We start from the raw sequence: 19,360 nt of genomic DNA on the forward strand, positions 1-19,360 counted from the left end.
GAAATACTAGTAAAGTTGTTTTTTGCCCCCTTAAAATAAAATTATGCCAGGTTTTCATGAGTTTGTAGAGAGCTTATTGCTCTTTCCATTTAAAATTCATAACCTTGATTTCAGTTTCACTGCCTATATTACATTTAAACTAACCAAAATAAAGTCCTCAAAAATGCAGCGTGAACCAGGAAGCCTATATTCCACCACATTTTTTATTTTTTAATAGAACTAATAAGGGTATAATTAAAATCAGGCTGATACTCACTTGACCTGTGTTTGTGATTCAAGGCAGAGATTTCTGCTTTGGCTTAAACTGCTGGGAAGAAGACTGTATTTGGAGAAATAAAACTGATTTTTCACAGTGTGCTTATGATCAGCAAGGCTTAGTGAATGATTTCCTCAAGAAACCTCATTATGGTATTTTGGATGGAAAAGCAAGAGATGCAAGAAGAAAGTACAGTTGTTGCTTGAATGCATTACTTACTGATATTTGACTCTGAAACCATCCAGAGCCAGCATGCCTTACTTGCCTTTTTGAAACCTCCAAGTTAGTTTGATGCCTTTTGGGAAAAAGAAGATGAGTTTTGATGTCAGGATTAGTTACTCTCTAGCAGAGCAGTGAATTTCTTGCATTCATAGAGATGTGATGGTATCCAGTTCAATTACTGTACTTTTTTTCCTTTTTTTTTCTCATGACAGTTCAAGGAAGTTGTTGCCTTGAGGCTGGGAATTAGACGGTTGCTGAAAACTTTTACTTAATGTAGAATCTACCAGTTAGATCTTTCGCAAACATAAGAGTCTTCTGGTCAGCCTGGCTTCAGCTGTTCACATCACCAGACTTCTCTGCAGCTTACCTAAGTATGGTGTTCATTTAAGAGATGCTCAGGAATAAAATAGGTGGCAAGTAGCAGAAAACCAAAGTGAAGTAAAAAGGAAAAACTCAAAAACCTTGATAGGTTTAGATAAGTTTCTGAACACCTCTGTTGTACCCTGAATCACTGAGTCATAGAACCATAGAATAGTTTGGGTTGGAAGTGATGTTAAAGCTCATGTACCTCCAGCCCTTTGCCATGGGCAGGGACACCTTCCAGTAGACCAGCTTTCTCCATCCCCTGTCCAACCTGGCCTTGAACACTGACAGGATGGGGCAGCCACAGCTTCTTTTAGGCAACCAGTACCAGCGCCTCGCACCTTCAAAGGGAAGAACTTCTGCCTAAACTCGTACCTCTGTCACATTAAAGCCATTCCCCCTTCTCCTGTCCCTACACACCCTTGTCAGAAGTCCCTCTCCAAATTTCTTGTAGTCCCCTTTAGGCACTGGAAGCTGCTCTAAGGTCTCCCTGGAGTCTTCTCTTTTCCAGGCTGAAGAAGGCCAGTTTTTTCAGCCTGTCTCCATGTCAGAGGTGCTTCGTGAACTAGAGAATCCCCTCCCTTGAGCTGCTGCTCATGCTCTGGAGACTCAGCCCAGCACACAGGGGGGTTTCTGGCCTCAAGCTCACACTGCTGGGTCATGGGGAGCTCCTCATCACCCAACACCCCCAAGTCCTCTGCTCAGAGCTGCTCCATCCAGTCTCCCCAAGCCTGTATTTGTGCTTGGGATTGTCCTGACCCAAATCGTAGGACCTTGCACTTGCCTTGTTGAACTTCCAGAGGTTCACATGGTACCACTTCTCCACCTTGTCCAGGTCCTTCTGAATCCCATGCCTTCCCTCTATCATGTTGACTATCACAAAGCTTCGTGTCATTGGCGAACTTGCTGAGGGTGCACTCAATCCCATTGCCCATGTCACCAGCAAAGATGTTGAACCATGCTGGTCCCAACACCGACACCTGAGTAATACCATTTTTTCTGCTCTCTACTTGGACATGAAACCGCTGACAACTCTTTTGAGTATCACCAGGTGGTCCATCTGTCAAATCCATGCCTCTCCATTCAGAGACAAGGATCTTGTGCTGGTCAGTGTCAAATGCCTTGCATCCTAATGCCATCTATCCTACCTGAAGCGTATGTTCAGTTTCAGGGATAGTAAGTGTTCTCCAGATACCTTCTTCTGTGCTTACTTTCATTTAAAAGGATGCAGCAGCACCCTGCAGTTCTTCAAAATAATTGAAAACAGGGGGAACACAAGTAGTTCCAGCTGCCAGTCTCTCTGAGTGAATGCTGTTCTTCTGACAGAACCTAGGCTTTCATTAGAACCTGTCTGTTTTTCCTTTCCATGAGGAGATGATTCTGTAGATGTCAATAACAGCTGTGAAAGGAAGATTTCAGGGCTGTGTTGGACTAGCATCTCTCTAGACCATTTGGCATTCTATTTCCTGCTTTAGATTTTTGAAGCAGAGCAGGAAGTTCTTATAAAAAGCAATGGAGTATGGATGCCAGAATGACATAGAGGGATTTCCAGTTTAGGATTTTCCCATTTCCAGTTTAGGATTATTTTTATGCTTCAGTGAACTCACATTCCAATTTTATGGTTTGGTTGTTTGTGGGGTTTTGTTTTTGTTTTTGGGTTTTTTTTTTTTCCCAGGAGGAAAAATAAGGAAATGTAGCAATAATTACAAGTTATTTTTATTTCTTAACCCAAGATTTGAGCCTTTGAAATAGTTCATAGCAAATTTCATATAGTAATGCCTGTAGTAACTATGTTGGCTTTAGGAGAGTTACTCTGGATTTACTGCTTTGACTTGGGTAAAACTTAAGTCCATTTTCTGTTTAAAAAAAAAAAGTCTTGAGGAAGTAATCTTTTCCCATGCTTGGAATATCCAGGGAATTTTCTCTGTTATTTTTTTATTGTTTTCTTTTGTTAAGTAGGAAGTAGAGGCTGCACAGCAGAGTAAGAATTGAGCTAGAGCATTTTGGTAACACCTGAGATTTTGCTTAATCTCAGGCTGATGATTTTCAAGCTTCCTAGAACATTTTGGAGTCAAAAACTCTAAGCTTTACTGCCAGCCCTCCTCTAATTAGCTTTGAAGTCTCTTAAACTCCTGGTGACTCAGTTTTTTTCATCTGTTATTTGGAATAATACTTGTTTGCTGTTCCTCATGTGATTATTGTTAAGTTTATTTCATTAGTGTTTATAGAGGACTTGGAGGGCCTAGACACCAGAAGCCAAAGAAGAACAAAAGGTTGTATTATCATTTTCTTGACTAAATATATGATTTTTTTTTCTCCTTGACACTAGCCTTAAAAATCACTGCTGTCCTTCATATAATGAAATTTACCACAAATAAAGACTGTAATAACTGAACAATAATGAGGAATAGAAGGCACTGCTTCCTTCTAAAACCACTGCCATTTGCATAAACACTCTGAGAATCATAGAATCATAGAACAGTTAGGGTTGGAAAGGACCCTAAGATCATCTCGTTCCAACCCCCCTGCCATGGACAGGGACACCCCACACTAAACCATATCACCCAGAGCTTCATCCAACCTGGTCTTGAACACTGCCAGGGATGGAGCATTCACAACCTCCCTGGGCAATCCATTCCAGTACCTCACCACCCTCACAGTAAAGAATTTCTTCCTTATATCCAATCTAAACCTCTCCTGTTTAAGTTTGAACCCGTTACTCCTTGTCCTATCACTACTGAATATCCCTATCCCTAATGAATAGTCCCTCCCCAGCATTCCCATAGGCCCCCTTCCGATACTAGAAGGCTGCTATGAGGTCTCCACGCAGCCTTCTCTTCTCCAGGCTGAACAGCTCCAACTTTCTCAGCCTGTCTTCATATGGGAGGTGCTCCAGTCCCCTGATCATCCTCGTGGCCTCCTCTGGACTTGTTCTAACAGTTCCATGTCCTTTTTATGTTGAGGACACCAGAACTGCACATAAATGACATTCTGTTTGTCAGTTCACCAAGAGGTTAATACTGATTGGTTTTTTTGTGAAACGCTGAAAGGCTTAAAGTTTAGGTCATGTGGATGTGCATGTGTTTTTATATCTTCAGAACAGTAGTCTTCTTTACAAGCTGGCAATCCAAAGACATTAGAGTTTTACATTAGAAATCACTTTATTTTCCTGCTTGGCTCTGAACAATTCTTGTTCAGACTTACTTAACTTTAAAATCAGGTTGGCAGCCATTCTTGATTTGTAGTTTTGCTGAAAAATTAAGCTTTTATTCCCAAATGCCATTTCTTAATGCTGTGGTAAACTGAGAAGCAACACAGGAACATATGAAAATCAGACATATAGTGTATAATGTATTTTTGCATCTCTATTAGATGTGCAAAATGGTTATTCAAATTTTTTCATTAAATTGTCAGATGTGCCAGTTATATGTGTCTCTCACCTGTGTTTTTCTGCTTCTAATAGTCTGGTCCAATGTGTATAAACTTAGTAATATTATTAACTATTTGGGCAATCTGAAGCACAAATACAGGCTGGGTAGAGACTGAATTGAGAGCAGCCCTGCTGAGAAGGACTTAGAGGTGTTGGGTAACAAGAAGCTCCCCATGCCCCAGCAGTGAGTGTTTGAGCCCAGAACCCCCCTGTGTGCTGGGCTGTGTCCCCAGAACGTGAGCAGCAGCTTGAGGGAGGGGATTCTTCACCTCTGCTGTGCTCTGGGGAGACCCCCGCCTGCAGCCCTCTGTCCAGCTCTGGGGCAACAACACAAGAGGAATGTAGAGCTGTTGGAGCAAGTCCAGAGGAGGCCATAGAGATGCTGTGAGGGCTGGAGCAGCTCTGCTCTGGAGCCAGGCTGAGAGAGCTGGGCTTGTTCAGCCTGGACAAGAGAAGGCTCCTTAAGGGGAGACCTTAGAGCAGCTTCCAGTGTCTAAAGGGGCCACAAGAAACCAGGAGAGGGGCCTGTAGGAACAGGACAAGGAGGAATGGCTTTAACCTACCAGAGTGTTGACTGAGATGAGCTCTTGTTAGGCTAGAAAACTGCTGTGTGACACGGACAGTGGAGCTTCCAAGTCCAGAGAAGCCTCTATGAGATTCCTTCAGCTCTCAGCATTTGTTCCTCTCTTGAGAATGTCCGTTGCCTTCCTATGTAGCTGCTCAGTCCCATCCTACCTTTCCTATTCTGTGTACTGTTTCAGCATACACACGTGTCATCATGATTTAACATGCCCTCCAAAATCTGGGTTTAGTGGCTTTGATGGTGGAGTGAGAAGTGCACCTGCAAAATGATGGATCCAGTCCAAGTTTTCAATGTATGAGTGTCACCATTGTTAAATCCATCATGCAAGTGACTATTGGCACAGTTTCTGCAAAGAAGGTAGGTGTTGTAAGACTAAATGTCAGGTTGGATGGGGCTTTAAGCAACCTGGTCTAGTGGGAAGTGTTCCTGCCTGTGGCATGTCATTGGAACAAGATGAGCTAAAAGTTCCCTTCCAACCCAAACTATTCTGTGATTCTATGACTCTGTGAAAATGAGAGGGAGTGAGCACCACCTAGAGAATCTGGCACTTCTGTGGCTCATACTTCCCAAGGACAGAAATTTCAGGCATCAGTCTCTCCCTTTGTGCTTAAAATTACTATGTTCACTTGAATTTTGGGGGAAATGTTTGCAAGATCAGAACTTCAATTGAGAGGATAAAAAGGGGACATTCTGGTGCTCATCTGTTTGAGTTAGGTACTCTTAAGTTGTTTTCTGCCTGCAGATGCATGCTGCTCTTTTCTTTCTGTTGCAGAAACAGCCTACTAAAGCAGATACACATGTTCAACTGTCAAGGTGTGGATGATGGGAGAACAACTGTGGAACAGCAGCAGCAGCATCCTTGATCAATTCATTAATAGCCATGAGCAGTCATATGAAGAGTTTCTAAACACATTCACTTATCTTTTGAAAGGTATTTAACTTCCCAAATTTCCCATTAGAAATCACAGCCAGAAATGAAGGCAAGACAAGAAGCAGTACTATTTAGTGTCATTCTGTTACCCACTTGTTTTGTGACCTTAGGCAAATTCTTGTGATACTTTTGTTTCTCCTATCAGTGGGATCCCTAAGGATAACCTTCCTTACCTTGATTCACAAACTGCTAAGGTAGGTCTCTATGGGTGGTGAACCACAGTTTTCTTACACTGTTTGGAAACATAGGCTTTTCCTAAGTATGTTCTGCGTTGTTTTGATAGAAAAGTTTCCATAAAAGAAGAAGAGTCTAAGGGAAGTCCTTAATAGTATCAGATGGCCTAAGATAAGGGCTATGCAATTTGGATACTTTCACAGGTTTGCTAAGACTAGCTTGCTGAGCTTTGCTGTTGCATGTGCCAAGTTAGAAGATAACTTGGATGAAGACACATCAGGACATCAGGTTAGGATGATCAGTCTGAAAAGGTCTCATGCTGTGCAGTTGAAATAAAAGGTGAGGTTTAACAGTGATCTGAGCATTGCTGAATTACAGGCAGTTTAGAGCTGGGTCCAAACTCTGTAGCTCAGGTTAATTTCTTTTGTTCATGTTAAGTCAGGTGCCATAAAAATAAATGCTGGCTATATACGACTCACAGTTCTCTTTACCACCGGCTTTACATTAAAAATTATGCCCTTCTGCTACTGCAGTAGCACTGTGACACTGTGGCATGCTCCAGTGACTGGCACTCAGAAGTGTGTCCTGCCCTTCAGGCAAGAGCCAAGTCACAGGCATTGAGAAAAGCGGTTGGGGGAGTTGAAGCTGCCATTGAAATAATCTTGTGGCAACCTTTTGTAAAAAATAGAAAAGAGACACTGGGGGATGAGAAAAAGAGACACTGGGGGATGAGACAAGAGGACTGAAAATTAGGTTCTGGTCTTCTTTATGTATGATGGATACACTGGAGATAGCTCCTATCTTAGACATATGCTGCATATCATGATGCTACTTGCAAAAAGCCTCAGCGTGTATTTCAGTCACTTTCGTTGTCACTATAGCATCTGCCACTAATACTGCATGAAAGCTAGAGCTTCAGCTGAATCAAATACTTAGAAATGCAGTTTCCTATGCTGGTATAAACAAAACAGCTCAGCTTGTTTTCCTCCCACCTTCATTTTCCTTAAAAAATACTGCAAGATGCTGGTTTGCATTATGAACTAGTGACTCATGCAATTCCACTTAAAGCATGAGGCATTTTAGGATCAGAACAGTGCAAAATACTTTATAGAATATAACATTCTCAGTTTATTAGACCTTAGGGTCTTTTGCTGACAAAATACTTGTGTTCTTATAAATAAGGGAAACAGTATTACTGAATTTTTGCATTCTTGACTTCCATTGGCTTTTTAAGGATTTCTTATATCCTAATCAAGAAAATTGCTTTTTTAGAATGTTGTCTTTTTATGTCTGAATACGTGACATTATCTTTGGCTAACTCCTGTTCTTCCTTGTGCTATTTGAAAAGATGCTGTCTTAGCTCAAGTAGAACAAGATTTGCAGTCAAAATAAGGTCTTTCTAAATTCTGTGTAGTTGGTTTAGTGATATGTATATGGCTTAAATAGCACACAGATACCATATAAATTAATTGAATCATAAAATTTTATCTTTGATACAGGAGTTTAATCTTCCTAATTTTAGTATTCCTAAAACCCCCTAATGATTCTCTTTTTTAAACTATGCTTGTTGCTGTGACAGAATGAGAATTCATAAGCTAATTGACAAGTAAATCCCAGAGTAAGGCTTTTACCTCACTTCTGTGATATCTCATGTGACCTAGATAAACATACTTCTGTGTAATTTAAAAACTCTGAGCTCAGCTTTTAAAAACTATATATACTGCAACAAACAGGGCCTATATATCTTAAATGCATAATATTTGAAAGTATCTAAGCACTTATTCCATAACTGGAAATTTTTGAACCATTTTTATTGATTCTGTAATGGATGGGCACTTGGGGCTAATTTAAGATTCTGTAAGTCTCTTAGTTTTTCTACTTAGAGCATCCAAAGTAGTTTTTTTTTTTTTTGTATGTGTGGGGTTTTTTTTCTTTTTTTTTTTTTTTGTCAAAAGGGTAATATTAACAAAACTAATAGACAGATGAAAGGCTTGGTGAACCCATTGGAATGTAATTTAGTGATTAGAGCCCAGGTCCAGAAATGAAACTTTTGTGCTCATTGTAAAGTTTTGCAGAAGTTTTCAGCATTTTGAAAAAAAACAAACCCCAAACCACCTCTTGTGCAAATCCAAAGCAAACATGTTGGTTAGAGGAATCATTTCATTAGTCATTTGTTTTAATACATTCATATATGCTGCTTTTAGAATCACTGAACCCCCTTATGCATTTGCCCAGTTAATATTTAGTTTTGTTAGCTTGTTCTTTTATCTTTGAGTATAAAACTAAGATGATAATAGAACAGGTGACTGGTGCTTGCTTTGAGGTATTTGCTATGTTTTATTAAGTCCAGAGAAAAATCTTAAGAGTCAAAGATTTCTTGACTGTGCAGTTAAGAATCATATAATCCCAGTCTGGTTTGGGTTGAAAGGGACCTTAAAGCTCATCCAGTTTCAGTGCTCTGCCACAGGCAAGGACACCTTCCACTACAGCAGGTTGCTCCAAACCCCATCCAACCTGGCCTTGAACACTGCCAGGGATGGAGCAGCCACGTATTCTCTAGGCAACTTGTGCCAGTGCCTCACCCTCATAGGGAAGAAGCCTTAGAAGAGTTTGATTTACCAAAGAATCTATGACACAGATTTATGTAGATGAGTTCAGTGTGTGGTCTCTTCAGAACTAAACACTATCTAGAACAACTTTGGATGAAAATCTCATGGAAATAAATTGAATCCCCACTTGCCATACAGGGCAAGAGACTCTTTTAAATCTTAGGAAGAGTGTTCAAAATCTGATGGAGAGAACTATAATATCCAAAATTAGAAAGCAGCATCTGTTTGTTTTTCTAAACTCAGAGGAAGATTGGGAAATTCCCTGGAGCATAAAACATCTTATTTGACCTTTTACCAGAAGGGAAAAAAGAATTGTCCAAGCTTCAAATTTTTCATTTAGATTTTAAATTAGTACTCTCCCACTTCTAAAAATACGGGATCCTGGATCAATCAGGTGCATAGAAAAATGCTGCCATGAATAAAATTCTTACCCAAACCCAAGTTTAGATAATTTTTTTTTCCCATGGTCTGGGACCACTGAGATTAAATTCAGTCCATTCCTGATGTTAGCTCACACTGTGTGGCAATGCCTTGAAGCCTGAGGATGGTGGTCAGCCCCATCTCTAAGCAAACTGAACCTTGGAGATATACTTCATAGCTTCAGTGCAGTTGTTTTGATGCCCCTGTGCCAAACAAGCTGTCAAGCAGAGGAAGTTGGGAAGTGGCCAACCATGTCTCTGCTTCCAGGTGGCATGCAAAATCTGTATTCTGGGTTGTTATTAGACTAATTGAATTCCCCAGTGAAGGCTGAGCAACGTGTTTAGTTCACAGTCCATTTGACAGGAGTTACCTCCTTTTTTTTTCATTAACCACATTTAGGAAAAACAACAACTTTCATCTTCCTGTATATGTGTCAGTGGGGGCACTTTACAAATGTGTGTCTTAACAGCATAAGCATTGCAGAAAACTATATAAGAAATGACAGCAAATTTGCTTTTATTTTAAAAATGTAGCAGTAGGACAATGCTAACCTAAAGAGAATTTGCAGCCTTTTTCCTATGAGTGGATTTGTCAATAAAAGCAACTAGATAATTCAATATAATTAATGAACTGCCAGAGAGGGACTCTTCATCAGGAACTGTAGTGATAGAACAAAGGGTAACAGCTTCAAACTTAAACAGGGGAAGTTTAGGTTAGATATAAGTAGGAAGTTTTTTAATGTAAGGGTGGTGAGGCACTAGAACAGGTTGCCCACAGAAGTGATAAATGCTTTATCACTGGCAATGTTCAAGGCTGGGTTAGACAGAGCCTTGGGCAACATGGTCTAGTGTGAGGCGTTCCTGCCCATGGCAGGGTGGTTGGAAGTAGGTGATCTTAAGGTCCTTTCCAACCCTAATTATTCTATGATTCTTATGATCCCCTGGGAATTTGAACAGGGCATGAAATAGGAAAACAGTGTCAATTCAGAGCTTTTTATTGATGTGTTGTGCTGGATCATTGGAAAGAATTGTTTGGGAGAAAATATTGGCAGTTTTTCTATTGAACATAAATTTGGTAGTTATGTGTATGTAACATTCACTTAATGTAGTATAAAATCAAATATTGTACAGAGCCCCTAAATGTAGAAAACCAAACAGACATAGGAATGCAAACATAATAGATTATTTTTAAATAACAAGAGCTGATCTGCTTTATGGATATTTGTTGTCCTTACGTCTCAGTGGTATTTGCCATGCAAAGTCCTTCATCTCCATTCATTGTATAGACAGAAAAAAAATGAGGTGTAAAGAAGGGAAATAATTTGTGTTTGTGTGCACAGCAGCTCACTGGCCACAGCAGGTAAGGATAGTCACTTGGACTCCTGGAAATGCTGACAGCCCTTGAACAGCAGTGCTGCCCTGAGACACATTCTTTTCTGTGATGCTTTTATTACAAAACCATTTCTAAACATTGTTTCAGGTGGAAAAAAGCGTATTTTCATTCTGTTGCATAACGTAAGATTTTCTAGAATGTAGAAAAAAGGAAATCTTTACTAATTTTCCTCCTCATGTTCTGGTACAGATTTCATCCTATTGGATGAAGTGGTCCTAGACACATACTGGCTATGGTTGAAATCTGTAGCACTGTACAAAGCAGTAATACAGAATGAACTCTTGCTCCAGCTTGTCACTTTGGCTTGAAAACATCCAAGTGTGCTAAATACAGCTATTGGCTACATTTCATGTCATTGCACTGAGATGAGGAAGTCCTCTTTTCCGGTGATGGAAATGACACAAAGCAGTACAAGGAGGAATGGCTTTTAAGCTGAAAGAGGATAGATTTAAATTACACATAAGGTCAAAGATGTAAGCTGTATCTTCTCTGAGCAACCTGTGCCAGTGTCTCACCACTCTCACAGAGAAGAGCTTCTTCCTAAGATCTACCTCTGTCAGGTTAAAGCCATTCCCCTTTGTCCTGTCCCTACAGGCCCTTGTCCAAAGCCTCTCTCCAGGTTTCTTGTATGTCTCTTTAAGCATTGGAAGCTGTTCTAAGGTCTCCCCAGAAATTTCTCCAGGCTGAACAAGCCCAGCTCTCTCAGCATGGCTCCAGATCAGAGCTGCTCCAGCAGAATCTCTGTTCTGGTTTAAAGAGCAAAGAATTCCTGAAGCAGGAGTGAGTTACAATGAGGAAACACTACAGTGAAGGAAATGGTATTCAGCAGCAAAAATACTTTCTAAGTGGAGGTGAAGTGTAGAAAGGGAAGGCCACAATGTTTGACATACTGGACTTTCAAGATGTGTTACAAAGACTAATTTGCACACTTAGGCAAGCAAGTTCTTTTCTCTGCTGTACAGATCAGGTTATGTTGGCAGAAGAGTTCTGCTTGTTCAATGCTACTGCAAGGTTACTGTCATTGGAAGTAGTGAGGGTTTTGGTTGATTAAGGTTGAAATAAGAACTTCAGGAACTCAGATAACTAGGGGTTAGACAATTCAGGTGCTGAAGGTTGGCAGATAGGATATAGTATCTATGGAACATACACTGTCTCTGTGAGTGGCAGCAGGAGGCTATGTAAGATGCCCTAAGACTCTTAAAGGAGGACTATATAACGAAGTTTAGGTGCATCTGAATTGCTCTTACTTATGTACTGGCATGTAGGAGTCTAATACTGAAATCCTTCAAATACTTACTAGATGGGATACTTGGACTTTATGTTGTGAAAAGTTGTCAAATGGCATTCATTTACAGAGATTCATGGCTTTTTAATACATGGAAAAAGGAAGATAGCTAGAGAATTTAAATCAGAGCAGGTTTTCTGGACTAAGTAACTTGAAAACACTACCTACTATTACCGGCAGGGCAATATACAGACAGAAGGAGGCTGCAAGTTTTGATTGGGTTACTGCAAAAAATCTGGGAGTTGGTTTGATTCAATTATGAAAAAGAAGTAGAAGGCTTTAAGAATTATCTTTCCAAACAAATTGTATTTTCAGCCTTTAAATCTGTTTTTTACTCTTACAGCTTGTCATTTATGGTGCATGAACTCAGCATACAACAGTGTACATAGGTATGTAATATAGGTCTGTTTTCATCTTGTGAATATGGCACAGTGATATTTTGTGGAAACATGTCAGTGACAGGGTTTCATCTGGTTTTAAAATGTGTCTGTTTGCTGATGATTTGCTTGAAGAATGGAGATGGTGAATGAACATGAGATTTGTACTCATGACCTTTGTGCAACACAGTTACCATGCTACTATGAGTAGAATAATTTTTTGTTTGGGAGTCCTGCACTAAGTCACTGTATTATTCTTCCCCACTACACCGCCCTGGTGAAACACCTGCTGCAAATCCTTTGTCCAACTCTGGGGACAACAGCACAAGAGGGACGTGGAGCTGTTGGAGTGAGTCCAGAGGAGGCCATGGAGATGCTGCGAGGGCTGGAGCAGCTTTGCTCTGGAGCCAGGCTGAGAGAGCTGGACTTGTTCAGCCTGGACAAGAGAAGGCTTCTTAAGGGGAGACTTTAGAGCAGCTTCCAGTGCCTAAAAAGGCCACAGGAAACCCAGAGAGGGGCTTTCAACAAGGGCCTGTAGGGACAGGACAAGGAGGAATGTCTTTAAACTGACAGAGGGGAGATTGAGATTAGATATTAAAAGTTCTTCCCTGTGAGGGTGGTGAGGCACTGGCGCAGGTTTCCCAGAGCAGCTGTGGCTGCCCCGTCCCTGGTAGTGCTCAAGGCCAAGTTGTATGGGGCTTGGAACAACCTGGTCTAGTGGAAGTTGTCCTTGTCCATGGCTGGTGGTTGGAACTGGATGACCTTAAAGTTCCTTCCAACCTAAACGAGTCTGTGATTCTGTGATTATTTGAATCCCAGGTTTTCCATCAAAGCATAATTTGGAAGAGAAGAGGTTCACAGGCCTTCTGCTGGCCCTTGCCTAGTCCACCATTTTGAGGACAAAGGAATAAATTTGAACTTACAATAGCGGCTTTGCTGTATTGTTTTTTTAGTATGTACTTAAAGGGGCCTATTTTTTATTCTCACATTATTTGTTTTTGGTGGGGAATTAATTCATACAATTGAAAAAGACAGGAAATACCTGTTAATTTCTATTGTTTTGCCCAGTGTTTTCTATAGGCTTTTGTTATTGATTGTTGTGTGTTGTCTGGCTTTGAAATGTTTCAGGCCATGAGACATCATTCCTCTGGGGCTGCTATTTCATCTAACAGATTTCACTGATGGGATTTTTTTTTCTGCTTATCCTGGTAGCAATTTTCTCTGGTTTTGTAATAAGTGAGTTCATTATTCTTGAAATATGTGGGTGATCTGTGGACATTTTCAAAAGATTCCCTTCCAAAGTGGAAGACAAAGGGAATTTTAATTAATATACAGGATACGTAGCAGGAGAGAGAAAGATTTATCCAGCTGGAATACTTTCTGAGAGAAATATGTTTCTGAAGTTTGCAACATACTTTTCAGTGACACACAATTATGATAGATACTACCCTTGAGGAACTCAGGTATACTTTTCTAGAGACCTAAGCTAGATTGTTATTTCATTGTAAAGGTACTGACAGTGGAGTTTCTAAAAAGTAAGATTGAAAAACTCTGTGCAGCCTGAATATGTGAATCTATCGATCCATCATTTCAACCTCCTTCTTCTGCTACTTTTTGCTGTGTTTGTATACCTTATTTTGGATGTTTGCCACATGTTGTAAAGACCAGTGTTGTACATCTGGGTCCTGGCGTGTTCAGAACTGTGACTAGTAAATCAGCTAGCAGTTAGGCAGGGGGAAGGCAGAGTAATCCTCTTTCTGGCTTGAATGTGATCCTCCCTCCTTTCCTTTCTTTTTCAAAAGTAAGGACAGAAATGATTGAAATTCAGAACTCTGTCAAAGAAATACAACTGTTATATTTCTCTGCACATTGTAGTTTCTTTAGATTTAGAACAATTTATGTGTGTTAGTTTTGATAGTATTTTTAAAGATCATGACTGTTACTGCTTCAAAAGAGCCAGTTATGTGGCATGTGCATTGAGAAACTACAGGTATCAGTAGTTACTTTGGACATCTGAAGGTGGATCCTACTGGCCCTGAGGGATGTAATGTTTGATTCTCTTTCTGCCTCCATTTTATGTGGTGTAGCCTCATGCACATGATTGCATAACTGATACTCTGTCCACAGCATCCATTTCAAAACTGTTTTGGGTTTAGACTTTTTTCCTTCTTAATTTTTCTTCGCTTACAGTCATGAATCTAGTATCACATTGCAGTTGTGAATGTTTCATCATCAAATACAATGTTTATTATTCTATAACACAATGAGTCTGCAATGATCTTAAGCAGAGAAACTTTTCTGACAGCAGCTTATGACTGATCTCTTAGGAAAAGGGATAGTGCTTCTAGCTGTAGTCTGAGATTGTTAAATGGCACATAAGCTTTCTCAGCAAATGCATTCATATATTTAAGAGGGAAAAAAGAAGCTTATAAAAGGTGGAAACAGGGGCAGGTGACCTGAGAAGAACACAGGGATGTTGTCTGGGAAGCAAGGGACCAGGTCAGGAAAGCTAAGGCCCAGATAGGCCCAGAGTCTGGCCAGGCATGTCAAGGGTAGCAGGAAGGGCTTCTATAGGTATGTCACAAGCAAAAGACAGACTAGGGATAATGTGGGCCCTCTCCAGAAGAAGATGGGAAAACTAGCTCCCCTGGCTTTGGGGAAGGCTGAGTTTCTCAATGATTTTTTGCCTCAGTCTTCACCAGCAAGTGAAGGAACTGGTGGATCAACTTGATAAGCCACTATCATATTTGAAAAATCACAGCAGTCAGGTGAAGTTCCCAATAACTGGAAAAAAGGAGAAATAACCCCCATTTTCAAGAAGGGAAAAATGGAAGACCCAGGGAACTACAGACCAGTCAGTCTCACCCCTGTACTTGGCAGAATCATGAAGGAGATTCTCCTCCAAAGCATGCTAAGGCGCATGAAAAACAGCAGGGTGGTTAGTGACAGCCAGCATGGCTTCACTAAGGGGAAATCCTGCTGACCACTTTGGTGGCCTTCTATGATGGGGCTACGGAACTGATGGACAGGGGCAGAGCAGTTGAAATCATCTACCTGGGCTTGTGCAAAGCACTCGACACTGTCCCATGTGACATCCTTGTCTCTAAACTGGAGAGACATAAATTTGATGGATGGACTAATTGGTGGATAAAGGGTTGGCTGGATGGCTGGACACAGAGAGCTACGGTCAATGGCTCAGTGTTCAACTGGAGTTGGGTGATAAGTGGTGTCCCTCAGGAGTTAGTGTTGGAACTGATCTTGTTCAACATCTTTGTCAGCAACATGGACAGTGGGATTGAGGTGCCCTTAGCAAGTTTGCCAGTGACAATAAGCTTTGTATTTTGATTGATATGCTGGGTGGAAGGGATGCCATCCAGAGGGACCTTGACATGCTTGAAAGGTGGGCCAGTACCAACCTCATGAAGTTCAACAATGCAAAGTGCAAGATCTTACACCAGAGTGGGAGCAATCCCAGGCACAGCTACAGGTTGGGAAGAAAAGAGATTCAGAACAGCCCTTCAGAGAAGGACTCGGGGGTGTTGGTTGATGAGAAAACGAACATGAGCTGGCAGTGTACACTTGCACCCCAGAAAACCAACCGTATCCTGGGCTGCATCAAAAGAAGCATGACCAGCAGACAGATGGCAGTGATTCTGCCCCTCTACTCTGCTCTCATGAGACCCCATTTGGAGTACTGTGTACAGTTCTGGTGTCCTCAACATAAAAAGGACATGGAACTCTTGGAACAAGTGAAACAAGAGGGCCATGAGGATGATAAGGGGGATGGAGCACCTTCCGTATGAAGACAGACTGAGAAAATTCGTGTTGTTCAGCCTGGAGAAAAGAAGGCTGCATAGAGACATCATAGCAGCCTACCAGTATCTGAAGGGGGCCTACAGTGATGTCTGAGAAGGACTCTTCATCAGGGACTGTAGCGATAGGACAAGGGGTAATGGGTTCAAACTTAAACAGGGGAAGTTTAGGTTAGATATAAGGAGGAAGTTCTTTACTGTAAGGGTGGTGAAGCACTGGAACAGGTTGCCCACAGAAGTGATAAATGCTTCATCCGTGGCAGTGTTCAAGGCCAGGTTGGACAGAGTCTTGGGCGACATGGTCTAGGGTGAGGCATCTCTCACCACAGCAGGGGGGTTTTAACTAGATGGTGTTAGGGTCCTTTCCAAACTCTACCTATTCTATGATTCTAAGATTCTATGTTTTCTTATTAGTTCCTTTAATCTGTCCAGAGTTTTATCTATGACAATAGCTCAGTTGTCCAGAAAATATATAACCTCATAAAATAAGTTTGCCAGCTCCTGTGGACAGTCTAATTATTACTGCTCGACTATGTGTCACAGGTCTTTTGATGCTAGAAGTAAAATTTTATTTGGAGAATTCAGAACCTTTATTTTGGAGAAGGATGACATGATTTATAGCCTAGAAGAATGGACACAGTGGTATCCAAGATAGCCATGGCCTTGTGCAGAAGTATCATGTTTATTCAGAATTTTTGGCTGTATGAATTATGTTGCTGATTATGCCAGTTGATGATGCCTTTTGTCTCTCTGTTGACCTGACTTAGGAAAGTGTATGGCTTCCAGAAACCTTTCCTCACTTCTCATGCACTAAGGCTACAGATGTGCACAGGAAAGTTGCTGGGTCCTCAGTCCCTATTTTTACTCTGTAAGTTTGCACATGTTTGTCTGCATAATTTGCTAATACATACCTTAAAATACAGTAAATATCCTTTTATGTCTTGTCATTCCTAAATATAAAACACTTGCAACTTCTTTGTATAAAACAGGAAGCCCATCCTGTCCTACTAACTAGTAACACTAAGTAACAAAAGGTTGAAGCTTTTTTGGTTAGTAATCCAGTTCTTCTTATAAGAAGGGCTGTCAGTAAAAATATCATCAAATAGTGGGTGACCATTTTACATGTCAAGAATTTCAAAGAGGATTTCTTGTGTAATACTGCTTCATTTCTGTGGCTTGATAAAGAGTGTGTAGGAGGAAGAGCTTGCCCATATGTACTGATACTTCCAAATGCTGTTGTAAGAAAGTACTTACTAAAAAGGGAGGTAGAACCCTGAAGTTGTAGCAAGAGACCTGGAATTTAGGAATTATGCAGAGAATCCATCTGTGGTCTGAGCATTAAAATCTGTTTGCTCTATTCTGGTGCAATTTACTTTCTATGAATCTTGACTCTTTCAAGTCAGGACTTGACATTACGCCCAGACTGACAGCCCTTTCTGGGTGTCAAGGTGACTGCAGCACAGAACTGTCCCTGGGGATTAATAATTCTTTAGTGGATAGCTCAATGTAGTAATCCCAAGAACATCACTAAAACTTTCCACATCAATCACTTCAGTTCCTGTTACATGCTTTAGAAATGCACTGCAGTGTTTCTTACTGGTACAAAGTAGATTTTTGAAACTAAGCCAAAGAAACCCTGTTAAATGAACATTTATTTTTCATTAAGAATATGTGGTGTGAAGTTCATTTGAATGATGTGTCCTATAGCTGCTTCATATTTGATAATGGGATTTTTTTTTAAATAAAAATTCCTGCATTTTTATTTTTAATAATTATTTTGTATAATTCTTGTAGATCTTCTTTAGGTGCTAGAACATCTGCTATAAGGTATCCCTGGAGTCTTCTTTTGTTCAGCCTGGAGCAGCAGCTTCTAGTGCCTAAAGGGGTCAACAAGAAAGCTAGAGAGGGGCTTTGGACAAGGTCATTGTCCTGGGTTCAGCAGTAGCAGTCATTTTTTCTCCTTCTTAGTAGCTGGTGTAGTGCTGTGTTATTGACTTTCAGCCTGGGAACAGTGGTGATAACACCGATGTTTTTAGTTACTGCTCAAATGTTTAGACTGACCAAGGACTCTGTGAGTCTCAGGCTCTGCCAGGGAGGAGGGGAAGCCGGGAGGAAGCAAAGACAGGACACCTGACTCAAACTGACCAAAGAAGAATTCCATACCACAGCACATCATGCCCAGGATGTAAATGAAAGTTACCAGGAAGGGTGAGTTCACTGGGGGGTTGGACTAGGTATCAGTTGGTGCTTGGTCAGGAGGGTTGGGGCGAGTTATCGGTCAGTGGGTGATGAGGTGTTGTATTCTCTTCCCTTGTTATTTCCCTTATTATTATTTGTGGTAGCAGTAATGACTTGTATTATACCTTAGTTACTGGACTGTTCTTATCTCAACCCATGGGAGTTGCATTCTTTTGATTCTCCTCCCCATCCCTCCAGGAGCTGGGGGAAGAAAAGGGGGAAGTGAGAGAGCGACTGTGTGATTTATGGCTGACTGGGTTTAAGCCATGACAGGCATGCAGGGACAGGACAAGGGACAATGGCTTTAAACTGACAGAGGGGAGATTGAGATGAGCTCTTAGGCAGAAGTTCTTCCCTGTGAGGGTGCTGAGGTGCTGGTACAGGTTGCCCAGAGAAGCTGTGACTGTGCCATCCTTGGCAGTGTTCAAGGCCAGGTTGGATGGGCTTGGAGCAAGCTGGTCTAGTGGAAGGTGTCCCTGCCTGTGGCAGGGGTTTGCAACTGGATGAGCTTTAAGGTCCCTTCCAACCCAAACTGGTCTAGGATTTTATGATTGTGTGATTCTGTGATACTGTGATTTATTTTGGTCATAATTAACATATTTTTTGGCCTGTTGTGGGAAAATAAAACTCTAATAACATTCAGCGTAGGTTTGGAAATCTGTACTTCCATGCACATACTTGTCCAGTTCTGTTATCAGCTCCTACATCCAGTCTGTCATTTTCGGGTTTCATTTGATAAACACCTAGCTGTATCCTAATTCTGCTGGCTGCTCCACGCCCCATGGCCTGGCTGTGGTAGGACAGTCAGAAACAGTAATAGTTGTTGAACAAGATAGTTGTTGTTTTAGTAATAGTTGTTGTAGTAATAGTTGTTGAGCAAGGGCAAGTTGCTCTTGCTATCCAAGGAGTTGTTAAAGGCCTGAAAGATGTCACAAGCTATCATTGAAAGACTGAGTTGTGTTTCTGAATAATTCCCTATTTTCATTGAGAACCTCATCAGCTATTATTGATGCATAAAATAGACATGGGAGAGGTTTTTCCAACCTTCTATCAATTCACTGACAAAGCATTTTTCCAATCTGTCTTTCAAGAGTTAAGGAATGTCCTAAGGGAACAAACCCTGCTTAAACATCTGTATTTCATCTTTAATCTCAGGATCTAAACTTCTGGCAATTAGATATCACTGGTGCACTGCTGTTTGTTAGTCTCATCCAAATAAGAAAATGTATACTTGCAAAATTTTCCCACCCAGTCAGATTGCTGATACA

At 40.9% G+C, this 19,360-nt stretch overlaps 1 protein-coding gene across 5 annotated transcripts in view; it reads left to right on the forward strand.

Moving 5' to 3' along the window:
• IFTAP (intraflagellar transport associated protein) overlaps positions 1–19,360 on the forward strand; it is a 44,987-nt gene that overhangs the window by 8,879 nt on the left and 16,748 nt on the right. For 3 of the 5 annotated variants that reach the window (XM_031050358.2, XM_031050361.2, XM_031050360.2), the window contains exon 2: positions 5,627–5,785. In XM_031050358.2, the coding sequence (XP_030906218.1) occupies positions 5,674–5,785 (112 nt within the window). In that variant the 5' untranslated portion in view covers positions 5,627–5,673. Of the gene's footprint in view, positions 1–5,077; positions 5,212–5,626; positions 5,786–5,930; positions 5,980–16,621; positions 16,723–17,936; positions 18,063–19,360 lie in introns of those variants that run through there. The other 2 variants (XM_031050362.2, XM_031050359.2) reach the window with 2 other exon arrangements.

The sequence above is a fragment of the Melopsittacus undulatus genome, chromosome 8 (assembly GCF_012275295.1).
Source record: "Melopsittacus undulatus isolate bMelUnd1 chromosome 8, bMelUnd1.mat.Z, whole genome shotgun sequence".
Taxonomy (NCBI): Eukaryota; Metazoa; Chordata; class Aves; order Psittaciformes; family Psittaculidae; genus Melopsittacus; species Melopsittacus undulatus.